The following is a 16610-nucleotide window of genomic DNA, read 5'->3' on the forward strand; positions in this document are numbered from 1 at the left end:
TCTGTCACCATGTCTGCCTGCACACTGCTGAGTGTCCCGTCATGATGACAATGGGCTGAACCTCTTAAACTATAAGCTGTCCTCAATTAAATGTTTGCCTTTATAAGAGTTGCCTTGGCCATGGTGTCTCTTCACAGCAATGAAACCCTATCTAGGACACTGGCTATGAGGGGGAATTTGGAATTCAGGGTAGGAAGACCCACCCTGAATGTGGGCATTGCCAGCCAATGGGGGGGGGGTTGACTGGAAGAAAGGGAGCTAAGCACCAGCGTTCACCTCTCTCTGCTTCTTGGCTGTGGATATAACAGGAACCTGTACCTCAGGTTCCTGTTGCCAAGATGGACTGTTCTGTACTGTGAGGGAAGAGAACCTCTGTAGGTTGCTTTTGTTTAATACTTTGTCACAGTCACAAAAGGGGTAACTAACACTGTGGGGGAGGGGCTTCCCAGAGGATGACTCATGACTGGTTGGTGTTTAGGTTTCTCTGTGGTGGTGCTAGGGATTGAACCCAGGGCCTTGTGCATGTCCCTTCCATGCCCTTCCCCCCAACCCCCATTCGCTTGTAGAGCTAAGATCAAATCCAGAGCCTCGCTCCTGCTGGGAGAGCACTCCACCAAAGAGCTGTATCCTCACCTCCAAACTCAGCAGCAGATTAGTGAAGGATGCTGGGGAGGAGGAGGCAGCCGCAGGCTTCGCTGCACACAGTCATGGGCTGTCCGTCTCAGATCAGCAATGTTTGTAGTGTTATCCTCCCTCGCTCTTTAGTCAGGGAAGTGTTGTTGGAGGCAGAGATGACAGGCACAGAGGCAGTCAGGGGAATGTGAGGAGAAGACAGAAGAGCACCGGGCAGCCACCTAAGATCCAGCCTGGTGACAGCTGATTCTCCTTACCTGTTTCTGGTATGGGTTTAGGATTTAAAGACTCATTCATATTTATTTTATGTGCCTGAGTGCTTGCCTGAGTATGTGTGTGTGCACCGTGCGCATGCCTAGAGCCAGAAGAGGGCTCAGATGCCTTGGACCTAGAGTTACAAACTGCAGTTTTGAGCTATCATTTGGCACTAGGAACCACACCCAGGCCCTCTGCAAGAGCACCAAGAGCTCTAGCCACTGGGCTTCCTCTCCACCCACTTCTCACCCCCACTTTTAGTTTTAACCAGTTGAAACCTGTCCCGAGACACAGGAAGCTTTGGAAATGTTTGTCTATCCTCTGTACTGCTAGTTTCTGGGAGGGCTTAACCCCAAATTTCCCCACACTGTCCTTACTGCCCTCTGCCAAGATGGTTTGGTCCTTCTGTGATATCAAATGGGGCACCTCAGCAGTCACCTTTTGGAAGCTGTTCTATTGAAATTATAGTGTGTGTGTGTGTGTGTTTAAAGCACTGTTTGGAGGGAACTAGAGGATGAGATGGTTCAGTGGAGGACCAAGTCCCTGTGTGAAAAAGCTCACAACTGTCCAAAACTCCAGCTCTAGCAGCTCTGACACCTTTTCCCATGAACACACATGTGCATGCGTGAGTGCATGCGTACATGCGTGCGTGAACACTCACACATTCATATATACATAAAAATGATAAATACAGTAAAGGAATGTAGTGAGTTTTTTTTATATCATCATACACATAGAATTAGGATTTTTACCTCACAACTGATGTGCACTCTTTGACATAAGTGTCTGGGTGTGTCTTTCCACTCCTCAGATCTGTCTTGTGATGGGCGTATCTCACCAACGCTATCTTACAAACATGGAGTTCAAAGCGCAGCAGGGTGAAATTGTTCTAGACCAGGTGCTCAGAAGTTGAGGAGCTGGCTTCCAGGGCACTGCTTCATGTGGAGAGCATAAGCAGTCCAGGCTCCAGTGGCCACCACAGTTCAGGCCTGACAAAGCAGATGGGGACCCAGGAAGCCTGTTTGGGACTGTTTCTCTGCCTGACTTCCTTGGCACCTGAAGGAAGCGCTTTTGCTCTGGGATCTTTTGGATACTGAGTGGGAGCCCAGGGACAGAGACGGAGACCTGAGCCTCCTGTCTGGCCGACTCCACGGCAGGGCAGTTGGCTTTCTGGATCTGATCTTGATTTGGTAGCGGAGTCCGAAGCAGCATGTAGCTCTGTGACCTTGGGATTCTGGGGAGAGGCACTTAGTTAGGATGCCGTGTGCCTCTTTTCTTTCCCTCTCTTTGGTGTGTGCCCTTTTCTCTAACTCAAGTCAACCAGAACAGGCTGGACTTTACAGATCAAACAGAAAATGTAGTGGCTATGGAGGCTTTCCTTTCCCTCCATGTACCTCATGTTGAGGAACAGGGGAGGACAGAAGGAAGGAAGGACAGACCTCCCATAACTCTTTCACCAAGAGATAATAACTTCTCTGATCATTTTCCAGTTTCGCTTCCACACAACATCCCCCAGACTTCACTGACACCCAGACACCTTGCTCTGAGACCAAGGTGGGCTGTGCCTGTTTTGTGTTTTGTCCTGTAGAGGGAGGGACATCCAGCCAAACCGCTGTGCCTCCCCTGCTCCCCCCACCCCAAAGAAAAACTAACTCTGAAAGACGCTGCTTGTCTGGTGGAGTGCATCTCAGGAATGTCCTTACTGGGGAAGGAACAAAGGCCTTCGAGTCCCAAAGCCTCTTTGTCTGGCCTGGACCCTGGAGGTCACAGAGACCTGGAGTGTCCTGAGTTTACTCTTGTGTGCTCTTGAGTGGCTAGAGAGCTTGAGGAGGGAATGTGGAACTCTGCTTGTCCTGGTTTCCTCTGTACCCTTTTGAAAGCACTCCCAAGGTGCCATGTTTGTAGCAGGGTGGTTTGTGTCTTTCCAAGCCACCAGCCACCAGGACAGACCCCTGCCTGTTCATTCCAGATGAGGGCTGGAATTATGGCCAGAGACTGGCAAGTTTTTCCTTGGCCACTGAAAGAACCCTTTTATGGTTCAATCTAACCTCTTTTATGAGGAGGAGCTTGTGTGTGTATATATCTGTCTGTCTGTCTGTGTCTATCTGTCTTTCGGCGTGGTGTTCAACTGTTGCTTTCTGACTTTGTGGAAAGGCCTGTGTACGCACGGTGTGTACGCACGTGGTCCCTGCCCGTACAGAGCTTCCAGGGTCTCTCTATTCATGGGGCAAATAGAAAAACAGCAAGTCACCAGGTAGCTTGTGCTGGCTGGCTGGCGGGCTGGGCCAATGGGCATGCAGCAAGGCACTGTGCTAGCAGACCCAGAGTCCTTTCTGCCTCTGTGTGTTTGGTGTGGTGTCTTCTGTTGCTACCATGTAAGTCTCTGCAGGGCCCAGTCTTTGGGGTTGGGCGTTCCAGCTGGCTCCTTGGCTGGGGTTGGGACTCTGCTCCTAAGGGAGGCCTGTTCCACTAAGAGGTCAGCTGTGAGCAGCTCCAGTTGGTTCTCCAGTACTGTGAGCCCCAGCAAGCATCTGTCCCATGTCCTCCTCCCCCACGCTCGCTCAACTAATCTGGGAACAGTGCAGAGGGTGAGCCATAAGGAAGTGTTTTCAGTGATGAGACCCAAAAGATAGGTGAGAAAAAACAAAGCTTGCAGAAATGACGGTCACGGTCACGTGATCCCGGAAAGTCAGCCCTGTGGGGAGCAGAGCCTTCACTGCTAGTAAAACCCTTCTCCCCTCAGCCTCTTCTTGTTCCCCACCCCCCCATAAAGAATGACTTCTGGAGTATTTGTGCTGGAGAAAGCTATCTACTCTCCTGGCCCAGTCCCCTAGGGTCTACGTCATTCAGGAATGACTGTGAGACCTTGGGAGTGCTCATCCTTGGCAGGCTTAGGCTTTCACTTGCCCAGCAGGATGGAGAGCTGAGTTGGGCTGTATGTAAACAAAGAAATATCTTTATTCCTTGTCTCCCATATCCTTCTGCCCAAAAGGAAAAAGAAAAATATTTCCAAGTGCATCTGAGTGCAGATCTACAAAGTTCTGTGTGCAAACCAGAATTGAGTTGCGCAGTTTGAAGGGACCATGTCTAAATATTTTTATGAAGTAAAAAGGCTGACCACAACGTAGATTGTTTATCTTTTAGTGAACTCATTTATTCTGTCACATGGCCCCACAGGAACCTTAGACTCACCTGGGAAACTTTTAAAATTCTCGAAGCCCCAAGCCACCACCAGAGCACATCTCTAGAGGTGGGTCCTAGCACAAGGAGGGTTTAAAGTTCCTAATGCACATGTGTTGCCAGAAATTTTAAAATTGTGGAGTCAGATCATGCTCTCAAGCTCCTGCTCCTACTGCCAACTCTCTGGAGCTAGGCCCCTCAGCATCTGGCTCGCTTGTCCTGCAAGCCATTAGTTCCCTCTCCGTCACAATCCCCTATAACCATCCGTCCCACACTCCAGTAACCAAAATAGAACCACCAACCTCTAGGTTGCATAACACAATACCCAGTAACCTGGTAGAATCAAGACTCTTAAAGCTTAACCAATCAGATTTATACATCAACAAAATCACAATTTACAAAATGCCAATACAGTAATTTCAGAGGCAATTGATAATGCTAGGAACTTTACTCCAATATTGCTTTATCCCAATATTTCTAATAATGTAAAATCATAGCTACTTGTGGCTGTGAAAACCACGTGCATCAGGATCTTCTTCCTGTCTGTCAACTGCCATCCCAAGCTCCCTTACTTCAACATGCTGTCTCTGCAACTCTTAGCTCCGCCTTCCTCTTCCCTGTCCAGTCACAGGCCTCCCACTATCCTAATATGATTAAATAAGGAAACCTGCAACACACATCCCCTCTGCCTTTGGTGTGAATGTTTCCAAGTGACAAAATGAAACTATGTTTAAGGCAGGGAAGTCAACGAATGTCAACAGTAAGATGTCTTGGAGACAGCTCACTGGTGTGAAGATATAGAAACCTCCTGGTTTGTGTATAGGGTCTGTGGACGAGCCTGACACCCATGAAATGGAACACTACACAGGAAGGAAAAGGATCAGACTACTCAGCTTCCCCTGACTGAAGAGCAGCCTTCCTCTTTGGAGGGAATCTGCACTCTTTACTGAGTATGCAGCTCTGTGACGGATGGATGTAGAGCCAACCAGGTATCCACATGAACCGTGGGCCCCACGGCGCACACACATCTCCAGCGTGTCCTTGTGGATTGTGGGTGCCTCTTGTTAAGTTGAAGGACTTGAGCTCTGAAGGCCAAGCAGTTCCCATCTCTGGGAATAGTGAAAGGTTTACCTCTGAGACTCATTCTTGAGTGGTGACTGTGTGCCGTATCTTGACTGTGCTCGTGGTCACTGCAGATAAGTTTGTTTGCCAAGCACAGCACAGCAAATTGGAGTGTGAGTTTTATCTCTATAAACTATCTGTTTTAAAAAAAAACCCTCACCAGCAATGAATGGATGTTCAAATGTAATAAATGAACAGATATTTTCCATAAGAAGGAAACCATGTTTACACCTGCCACAACACAGAACCTTGAAACCATAATGCTATATGGAAGAAGGCAGACAGGAGGCCACACGCTACCTGATCCCCCATTCATACACTCTATCCAGAACAGGCCAACCACAGAGATGGAAGGGTTTAGCATGGGCTGGGGAAAGGAGGGAAAGAGAAATGACTGCAGAGTGGGATTCTGCTGAGGGTGATACAGTAAGTGTCCCGAAATTAGATAGTGATCATTGCACTGCAGTGTATACATCATGCCAGAGGTCTGTAAACTGAAACCGTCAAGATGGTAAATGGGGCGTGTGTGTGTGTGTGTGTGTGTGTGTGTGTGTGTGTATACACTATATAGAAGAAAGCATATGTGTTGTGTATATGTGTGTGTACACTATATGAAAAAAGTGTGTATGCGTGTATATGTGTGTTTATGTGCATGTGTATGTGTGTGTACACTATAAGAAAACGTGTATATGTATGTGTACACTATATGAAAGAAAGCACGTATGTGTGTGTGTGTGCAGTATATGAAAGAAAGTGTGTATGTATGTATATGTGCATAGCCATGTGTATGTGTATGTATATATGTCTGTATATACTATATGGAAGAAAGTGTGTATGTGTGTGTTGGTGTGTATGTATGTATGTGTGTGTGTGAGAGAGTGTACACTATATGGAAGAAAGTGTGTGTGTATACACTATATGGAAGAAAGAAAGGAGTCCCACTTCCTGTTAATGGACACACACACAGTAAGTTCATTCCTTGCACTTTTGAAGTACCAGGTTGTTTGGACTTTGGTTTCTCCTCTTAAGCAGGGTGAAGGGGTGTTTTTTCTGGGGACCCACCCTGAAAACCTGAGGGTTCTTTGCACACAGTGAGCCTGTGAGTCATTTGCAGCTTCACAGTCACCTCCCTGTGATGCTGTAGCCCCTCATGGAATACTTCCCAGCATCTCTGACTCCCCTTGACCCCCAGCAATTACATTCTCAAGGATGTTGCACCTGGCGGCTTGGTCTTGGGAATCTTCTGGGAGTCGGGAGGAGAATGCACACACGTCTTTCTGGGGTACAGTTTTTATAAAGAGTGGGTCTGCTTAGTCTGAGGTTTGAAAGGAAAATCGGACTGAATCACAGCTCTTCGGTGAGCACAGCTGAATAAATAAAAGTGGGCCTGAGACTGTCAGGGACCCATGAAGCTCTGCCAGCATGGTGTGCTGGGGACATTTTCGGTTTGGAACCTAGTGACTGCCCAGGCTGGGGACAGCTAGGGGCGGGGAGGTTCTGAGGAGGAGGGCGATGAATCGGGCAGTTGCACAGTCTAGCTCTGCGTGGGCCTTGAAGTCCCAAACAAGAACCTTATTGATGATTTACCACCCCGAGCAGACAACCCTGAACTTTAACAGAGCCAAGATGGAAAGCCCGCACAAGGGCCTACAGTTTCCAGAATGAACCACATTCTTATTTCCCCTCCATCCACCAAAGGACAAGGAAGAAATCTAAATGAAGATGTGGGGGATGCTGGGGGACGAAGGGAAATGTGATGAGCACGGTCCCCGAGCCTCAATGGGACTGCCACATTCCTCCGAGGGCTGGCCTGCCCTTCTGAGCCCTGGGGGTTGAAGAATGTCACTGGGGTTGGTGCAAACTGGAGCTTTGCCTCTGTTGATTGTTATTCCCAAGAGCTTGTAGTCAAAGTCCTGGAAGATGTCTGGGGAGGAAGGCTGGCCGCCTCTTGGGGCCTTGGCATCTTGTTAGAGATCTGTGATCTTCATTGTCACCTTCATGAAACTTGGAGTCACCATAGACACAGTCCTCTGTGTGCCTACCTGCCTGTTTCCAGAAGAGTTTAACTGGGTGAGAAAGACCCTCCCTCCGTACATGTTGAGTGGCGCCGTCCAATGGGCTGGGGTCCCAGACAGAATGAGAAAGAGGTGAGGGAAATACTACATTCATCTTCCTCTGCTGCCAGCCACGATGCCACGTGACCAGCGACCTCGTGTTCCTGCAGCCCTTACCTTTCCTGCCGCCCTTTTCCATCAAAGCAAACCCTTACCTTCCTAAATTGTAAGCTATGGCATTTTCCCACAGTGACGTGAAAAGTAACTGACAAGGAACCCAAATACACCAAGCCGGACTCTCAAGCACAGGGCGCTTATGTCTGCCCTGATATGGCTCAGGGCAATTGCCTTGCATAGAAAGGAACCAGGGGAGCAGGGGAGACAGAGCCGGCAAAAGAGCTGAGTGTAGCTGGTCACCTTTGCCTTCACGGAGATCGCCCTTGAGCACCCTGTGAGGATGTGGATCCAGACAAGGAGGGAAATGGTGCATCCCGGTCCCCAGAGTCTCACACGGATCTTCAGGCTAATTTCCTCAAGTTATGTCTCTCTTAATGCTTGTGCTTCCCCTGAATGTTCTAGGGGAAAAAAAGATGTCAGTGCTGTTCTCAGAGCAAGTGGACTGCTGTGTCCCGCCCACGTGCAACCTGCCAGGCCAGGAAGCTCAGCCCCTGCTGTTGGTCTGCTGTTCGTAGGGCGCATGTCTGCCGTTCGTAGGGCGCATGCCTACTGTCACTTTGCCTCTTAGGCGCTTGGCTTCTTCTCTGGTAGATGCCTCATCTAAGAGAGTGAGCCCTTGGCTCCACCCATCACGGGACTCCTCCAGCCTTCCTCTTCCGCTCTGTTCTCTGTGAACTGTGAACCCTGCATACTGATTATGAGGCAGCAGGACTCAGAAGCTGTGGCTCCAATCACCCTTCACAGCTCAATGGAAACGCTGCCAACTTGTACAGACAGCGAGTCCTTTGAACCTGGACTCACTGTCACTACTCGCTGGGCTTGCAATTGAGTCGGGTTAAAATCCAGTCTTAGTGCTCCATTCCCACGGCTGCACTTGCAAAGTAGCTGTGAGAACTGGAGACCGTGAGGCCTGGCGATGTGGTGCCCAGTTGTCCTGGTTAGGTCAACCCCTCATCGTTCCCATCTGTACCTGGGCAGTTGTCGCGCTGGTCTCTCCACCAGTTGGTCTCACCTCCTTGTCTTCAGAGTTTCTCGTCTCCGCTTCTGGAAGAGCGATCTCGGGCGACTCTGCTTCCTGGTGTCAGTTTTGTTCTCAGGATTCATGTTCTTTCTTTGAAACAAACTCCCCACCAAGCCCCATGCTCTGTGTGCCTGTGACACAGTCACTCACCCAGTAATCTCTAATGCTTTCATCAATGACCAATTTGTAAATTCTTCTCCCTGATAACCCCTAGACCTTGCACCCCGGCCCCAGCAAACCCCTGGTTCTCTGCATTCCTGCAACACTGGGGGCACTGGTTTATATTAATCTGGTTTCACCATGGATGTTCAACAGATGACCCTGTGGGTGCTGAGGACGCATCGGAATCACTTTGTCTCCTCAGGCCAGGCACACGCCGTACCCTTTGACTTAGTTTGCATCTGCTTGTGCAAGACCCAGACAAGAACCGTTTTCCAGAAACTGGGCAGCTTTTGGGAAAGGCTAGGAGATGAGGAAGTGGGGACTCATTTCCGGTGTCACCCACTTGTCATCTGCTTTCCTTTCTATGGGACCGAGGTGGCAGCAGAGGCCTGGCCTCTTTGAGAGGTCCAGAAGTTCAGGGAAAACACAACCTAGACCTCAGTTCCCTTGCAAAGACCTTTCAGTTTTCCTGTCCGGCAGAGCCGAGAGCAAGGCTGGGAGGTTCCTTTGCAACCTCCATCCTTGGTTCGTGCTGGCTTCTCTCTGAGCTCATCACAGCCTCAGCAGATGGAAGGTTGTGGAGAGCTGTTCAGAATGCAACACACCCCCAAGCCTCCACCCAGTGAAGGCCTCTCCTTTCAGGGCTCTGTTTGATTCAGTCTTTTCGGTGGGACCTGCACGTGCCAACCCTGATTAAGTCCTTACGGACTCTGCAGCAGGCCAGGTTTGCTTGTGGACTGCCAGTGCTCTGAGTTCTGAGGTTGGGTCAGAGGTATTCCTCGCTCACTCTATGCTATGCAAGAGGTGCCATTTTGCTCCCCTTCCCCCATTCTTTTTAACTCCACCTCACCGTTTCCAGGGCTGTCCCACCTCTGTCCATCTGCCTAGGTTCTGTGACACCGCCACTGTGAGAATATTGTGACTCCCAACCTTAGGAAGCTGGGTGGGAGCAAGGTAGAGGTTCCAGCCGAGAGGCCCCACTGACACTGAGGGTAGAGCCACGCCCAGCAATGAGGTTGCGGGTTGGATGCTGGGTCCTTCCTGTATGATCTTCCCATCCCTGTGGTGATGGCTCTCTTCTCTGTCTAATCTTTTGTAGACATTTGTCTGCCTGGAAGCTCCTGCCATCTCTGCACTGCACTGCCTTCTGCTGGTGTGCCCAGTACATGCTCTCTCTCTGGTTACTTAAAATCTATCAGTGTGGCTATGGCCCTGATCAGCAATGCCGGGAAAATGGGGCAGCTGTGGCTGTTAAGGAGCTCAGGTTTCCAGCAACCTATGTTCCCAGCCATTCACTGGCTTCAGAGGACATTGTTAAAGCGTGGCCTGAGCCAGCCCCAGTTAATACCAACCTGTACCATCCCAGCCACTACTCCAGAGGCTGAGTTAGGAGGATTTCAAATCTGAGCCAGCCTGGGTCACATAGTGAGTTCAAAGCCAGCCAGCCTGGGCAATTCAGTGGGATCCTGTCTCAAAAAGTAAAAAGAGGTAATGATAGAGTTCAGTTGGTAGAAAATAGTTGCTTAGCTTGTGTGAAGCTCTGGGTTCAATTCTTATATTAAATAATTGATGATGATGATGGTGGTGGTGGTGGCGGCAGCGGTGGTGGTAAAATGGTCCATGAAGACAGGAAGATCAAGCTGGACACAAGGAAAACAAAAACCAGTGGTTGATAATCTTCTAGGGTCTAAGTTTTAGAACAGTGGTCTACTCAGTGAACTTTGTAAGTTGGCTTTAGTCACACGAATTGAGAAAAGAATTATAAGGTAGAAAGCCATAGGGGACATAGCTCAGTGGGACAGTGGTCCAGCACTCGTGAGGCCCAGGTCCCAGGTAAGTATGTCTGAATGTATCTACTGTGTATGCATGGTGACAAGACAAGCTAGAAGCATGGAGTGGGTCCCTTGGGAAAGCCTGCCTACTCCAGTGTTTTCGTGAGGTGGGACATGGCAGGATTTTAGTGGCTTCCCTTGAGTTCTGACTTGGGATGGGATTTGGTTTTTCTTGCATTCTGGCTGTGGAGTGCTTTTGTTACATAGGAAGTGAGTGGATTTGTTTTCTTTCATTCTTGCATTTAGCCAGTAAATCCTGGACATTTTGTGGGTGCTCTGGAGGGTAGGCTAAATGCAGAGCCTTTTGTTGGGGTGTGCACACACACTGCCTTTCATTGGCTTGTGCACACACACAATGCCCTTTGTTGGGATGTGCACACACACAATGCCCTTTGTTGGACTGTGCACACGCACATTATCCTTTGTTAGGCTGTGCATACGCACATTGCCCTTTGTTGGGATGTGCACACACACAATGCCCTTTGTTGGGCTGTGCACACACACAATACCCTTTGTTGGGCTGTGCACACGCACATTGCCCTTTGTTGGGTTGTGCACACACACAATGCCCTTTGTTGGGATGTGCACACACACAATACCCTTTGTTGGGCTGTGCACACGCACATTGCCCTTTGTTGGGGTGTGCACACACACAGTGCCCTTTGTTGGGCTGTGCACACACACAATACCCTTTGTTGGGCTGTGCACACACACATTGCCCTTTGTTGAGATGTGCACACACACAGTGCCCTTTGTTGGGATGTGCACACACACAATGCCCTTTGTTGGGCTGTGCACACACACACTGACCTTTGTTGGGGTGTGCACATACACTGCCCTTTGTTGGAGTGTGCACACACACACAATGCCCTTTGTTGGGATGTGCACATACACTGCCCTTTGTTAGGGTGTGCACACACACACATTGCCCTTTGTTGGGGTGCACACACACACACACACACACACACACACACACACTGCCACAGGAAGTTCCAGGCAGCATGGCAAGCAGGAGAAGCTCTGTTTTGCAGACATCCATGAATAGGTTTGTGTTTTAGAGGGTTATGTTTCCACACTGGGACCAGCCTTGGAGTCCAGCATTTCAGTGACAGAAGAACTCTTTTTTCTCCTTTTTTAATTGAAAATATTTTTTCACATATTATATTCTGATCATGGTTTCCCTTCATCTCCTCATGGGTCCTCACCCCATTCCCCAATGCATACACCCAAATCTATGCCTTCTTCTCTCTCTGTAGAAAAGAAACAAAGAACAAAACCAGAATTAAAAACAAAAACAAATAAAAAGCACAAGAAGATACACGTGTAGACATGAATTCACATGAACAAATCCCATAAAAACACAAAAACAGAAACCATAACATACAGAACATAACCAAACAAAGCAGTGAGACCCATCCACACCCCTCAGATCCCCCAAGTTTATAAAACACCACTCAGTTCATTTTGAGTTGGATATCTACTGCTGAGTGTGGGGCCTGCCTCTGAGTGTGGCTAACATACCCAATGAGACTCCATTACCGGAAAACTCCTTTTTTCCTTTGCAGGCAGTTATCAATTGGAGATAGCTTCTGGGTTAGGGATGGGAGCTCTGTATAGCCTCCCATTCACTGCAGGCACAGGCTTCTCTGACTGAGGCACTGATCTGTGGGCATAGCAGAATGTCATTAGGAGCCATTTTATTACTGTGTTCCTTTAGCAGAACAAGAGTGTTCGGTTTGGTGGAAGGATCTGTATCTGTCTAAATCACTAGAAAGGTGAAGTTGCAAGGCCAGTGTCCCTTGGAGAGAAAGACAAGAGTGATAAGCATTGCCTGGGCCATAGCTCAGCAGGCAGCAAAGGCCTCTGGAGGGGGTTTTTTTCTCCTTGTTAACTCTGTGAATGCAGACAAAGGAATTGAAGGCAACACCCTCAGAATATTGGGCCAGCCAGGCCACCATCACTCCTCTAGCAAATGGTAGGCCTGTGGCTCCCTTTGAGGTTGTTTATCTTAAATTCAAGGGCGTGCATTTCTCATACCAAGGCTCTGAAGCTGAGAGCAACCTTCCTGAGCCCTGAGTGTTTTTCCCAGGCCTCCCGGGAGCCCCTTCCTCCTGGGCCCTCAGTGGGATGTGGCTGGCTCTGGGGGGACCCCGCACTCACTCAGTTACACTGAGCTCACTCTCCCTGTTCATCTCTAGCCCTGGAGCAGCTGCTGACAGAGCTGGATGACTTCCTCAAGGTCCTGGACCAGGAGAACCTGAGCAGCGCAGCTGTACTGAAGAAGAGCGGCCTGTCGGAGCTCCTGCGGCTTTACACCAAGAGCAGCAGTAAGTGTGGGCCTGGGGCCTCGGGAGGTCCGTGCTCCGGCCCAGCTGAGTGGCCGAGTGGCACGAGTGGCACGCGGCGAGCAATCCTCTCGCAGCACCTCGCAGGCGCCTTCCTTTTTGTTTTTATTCGATATATTTTTTATTTACATTTCAAATGATTTCCCCTTTTCTGGCTCCCCACTCCCCAGAAGTCCCATAAGCCCCCTTCCCTCCCCCCTGTTCCCCCATCCACCCCTTCCCACTTCCCTGTTCTGGTTCTGCTATACTGCTGCACTGAGTCTTTCCATAACCAGAGGCCACTCCTCCGTTCTTCTTGGACATCATTTAATATGTAGATTATGTCTTGGGTATTCCAAGTTTCTAGGCTAATATCCACTTATTAGTGAGTGCATACCATGACTGATCTTTTGAGACTGGGTTACCTCACTTAGTATGATGTTCTCCAGCTCCATCCATTTGCCTAAGAATTTCATGAATTCATTGTTTCTAATGGCTGAATAGTACTCCATTGTGTAAATATACCACATTTTTTGTATCCATTCCTCCGTTGAGGGACATCTGGGTTCTTTCCAGCTTCTGGCTACTACAAATAGGGCTGCTATGAACATAGTGGAGCATGTGTCCTTACTGCATGCCAGGGAATGCTCTCGGTATATGCCCCGGAGTGGTATAGCAGGGTCCTCCAGAAGTGTCATGCCCAGATTTCTGAGGAACCACCAGACTGATTTCCAAAGTGGTTGCACCACCTTGCAATCCCACCAGACCAGCTACCTGAGAGCAAGGAGTCAGCAGGGCAGAGCTGGTTCTTCCTAGGACTTTGTCCCTGGTGTGTTCTCACACAGTCACCTCTGTGTGTGTGTCTGTGCCTTCCATCCATCTTCAACTAGGGATCACTCTTGCTACCTCAGTTTTAGGCTCCTAAATAAAAATTCTGAGACCTTGGAGACTAGCATTTAATATATGAAGCGGGATGGAGGGGGTCAGGGAGGCACAGTTTAGCTCCTAACAGTGGTACCTTGTAACCTGACTTGGCTGCAAACCCTCTAAACAATTCACATATCAAGTGCGATTTTTAGCAGAGTATGTTCAAAGCCCTCTCCCTACTGGTTAAAAGAGAAGAAACAAGAAGTTGTTACAAATATGGAAGACTTCCTTGTGTACTGGCCAAGGAGACCATACCTGTGTGAACTGTATGAACTTAAAGACAACCCTATACAGTTGGTGCTGATCCCACTCGGGGGACTCAGACCACAGAGTTTAAATAACTTGACTAGCATTATGTAGCCTGAGGGGAGAAGAAAATATACCGTTAAGATTATTGATTACAGAATCATGAGTGCATAATTTCCCACTATTTTTATGGTAGAATTAACATACAATAAGGCATACAGACCATAAGTATGAAATCCAGTGACTTTTGATAATTGCAGAGACCAGAGTAATCCCTATCTAACGCTAAACAAGATACTCCAGCCATCCAAAAAATTCTGTCTTATGGGCTGGGAAGATGGCTCAGTCAGTGCAGTTCTTACAGCACAAGCTTCTAAAGGCCTGCAATTGAACCCCAGCACCCACAAAACCAGACACTGCAGTATGCACCCGTATTTATTTCCATGAGGAGGTGGAGATGGCCAGACTTCCACTGGGTGCCAGTCAAGAAAATTAGGTGGAGAAGCAGTTGAGAAAGATGTCCAGTCTCACCCTCTGGCCTCCACGCATATCTGCCCAGGTGAGCTGATACTTACACGTGAACCCATGCACACGTGTGCACATGCATGTGTAAATAGAAGAAGACTCACACAAAGCCATAAACATTTGCAGCAAAAGCCTAAGAATAATTAAGGACCAAGATTTCTAGTTGACCTCCGACCCCCACGTGCATATACATATACACAGCTGTGCTTCCTAAATTCGGCCTTGCCCTGTTTTCTGGGATGTCCTTCCCATCTCCCAAGGCAGGCACTGCGCTAGTTTCCCTCACCTTAGACAGGTCCTGTGCTGGAATTGCATGTAAGTGCCATCATACTGTGCATATGGTGGCTTCCCTCGGAGACTCACGGAAGCCGTGGGTGCGTCTTTACCTTTTTCCTTTCACCACCGGAGTATTTACTTGTCGCTGTCTACTTGGGATGTTCGTGTTTTTTGGCTACAAGGCTTGGCAGCCTCTGAAGACTCCTATATAATTCTCCTGGACAGATGGTTTGATTTCTAGTAAATTCAGAATTTCTTTTACAAGACAACCCTTGAGAGCTGCTGATGCCGCTGAGCAGAGTTGATTTTTTATGTCAGGTGTTTGCAACTAGGCAGGCTGTGTGAGGACATCGGAGGGCACCAGATCCATCTGCCTCTTGGCAGGAGCGGCCACCATCCCTGCCAGGGAAGGGAAGTGTTATCTGCTTCAACTGTCACAGTCCAGACAGCTCCCTGAATCTAACCCGACTCTCATGAGCTACTTTTGGGGAATCCATTCTCTTCTTTGTTTCCGGGAGAAAGTGTGTTTTCCCTGCAGAGCAGTGATGTGGTAAGCGGGAGTGTTTCTCGATTCCTGCAGGCTGCCCTTCTGGAGTCCATGCTGGCCAGCTGCTCCCTACCATGGAGTGCGGGCCTTTCCCCTCTCCTGGACGCTCACCCATGGCTCCTCTAGCAGAGTCTGCCAGGCTGTACATCTAAGAAGCGCTGGTGGGAAGCAGAGTGGACGCACACTACAAAGAGGGAAGGCTGGAAAGGAATGAGCCACCTCACAGAGAACGCACTGATGGAACCCTTCCAACAGCAGGCTCCCGGACCTTTGAAGACATAACATTGCAATGTCTTATAAAGACAGCCCCTGTGAGGAAGCCTGCTACCACCAGTCTGACCTATGGCTCCCGGTGCCTGTGTCCTGGCCTTGCCTTCCATTTAGGATCCCTTTGGGCTTAGTATGCCACACAGTTCCTTGTGGGGCAGCCTTTGCCCCCTCTCTGACTCTTCCTATTCATCCTCTACTACAGGTCGATGATAGGGAGCTATGGGGGTCTTGATCTTGGGGATCTGGGATACCTCCAGAGACCCCCAAGACCTCTGATGGATGTGTTCTGCCCTGTCAAGGCTTGTGACCACCTCTTGAAATTCTCAGGGGTGATTCCCATGTATCAGTTGCTGCTACACATGTCTGAGATCGTTGCCTCGTGGTCCTCCCTGCACTGGTTAGACAACAAAGAGTTAACACAGACAATACTCATTGGGTCTAGGATAGTGTGGATGTGCACAGTGCCTCAAATTATATCATTTAATCCTTGTCTTAATATTTGTGAGGGAGTTGGTGGTGTGGCGACCCGTGAAGGAACCAGGGCTTGGCAAGTCACTTGACCAGAGGCCCCAAGTTGCGAGTGGTGGGGCCAGAGTAAGCCAACTGTGCTGGCTGGTTTTGTGTGTCAACTTGACACGGGCTGGAGTTATCACAGAGAAAGGAGTTTCAGTTGGGGAAGTGCCTCCATGAGATCCAACTGTGAGGCATTTTCTCAATTAGTGATCCAGGGGGAGGGCCCCTTGTGGGTGGTACCATCCCTGGGCTGGTATAGTTGGGTTCTATAAGAGAGCAGGCTGAGCAAGCTAGGGGAGCAAGCCAGTAAGAAACATCCCTCCATGGCTTCTGCATCAGCTCCTGCTTCCAACCCTGCTTGAGTTCCAGTCCTGACTTTCTTTTGTGATGAACAGCAATGTGGAAGTGTAAGCAGAATAAACCCTTTCCTCCCCAACTTGCTTCTTGGTCATGATGTTTGTACAGGAATAGAAACCCTGACTAAGACACCAACCTATCCATTAAGTCCTCCTCCCTCTTCAGTTCTGTCTCACTGGACTAAAGTTG

General features: G+C 49.1%; 1 protein-coding gene across 2 annotated transcripts in view; it reads left to right on the forward strand.

Annotated features, from left to right (window-relative positions):
• The window catches only part of Afap1l2 (actin filament associated protein 1 like 2), a 97678-nt gene that overhangs the window by 48640 nt on the left and 32428 nt on the right, over nt 1-16610 (forward strand). For both annotated transcript variants that reach the window (XM_052182789.1, XM_052182797.1), the window contains one exon: nt 12635-12763. In XM_052182789.1, coding sequence (XP_052038749.1) covers nt 12635-12763 — 129 coding nt within the window. The remainder of the gene's footprint in view (nt 1-12634; nt 12764-16610) is intronic.

The sequence above is a fragment of the Apodemus sylvaticus genome, chromosome 1 (genome assembly GCF_947179515.1).
Source record: "Apodemus sylvaticus chromosome 1, mApoSyl1.1, whole genome shotgun sequence".
Classification (NCBI taxonomy): Eukaryota; Metazoa; Chordata; class Mammalia; order Rodentia; family Muridae; genus Apodemus; species Apodemus sylvaticus.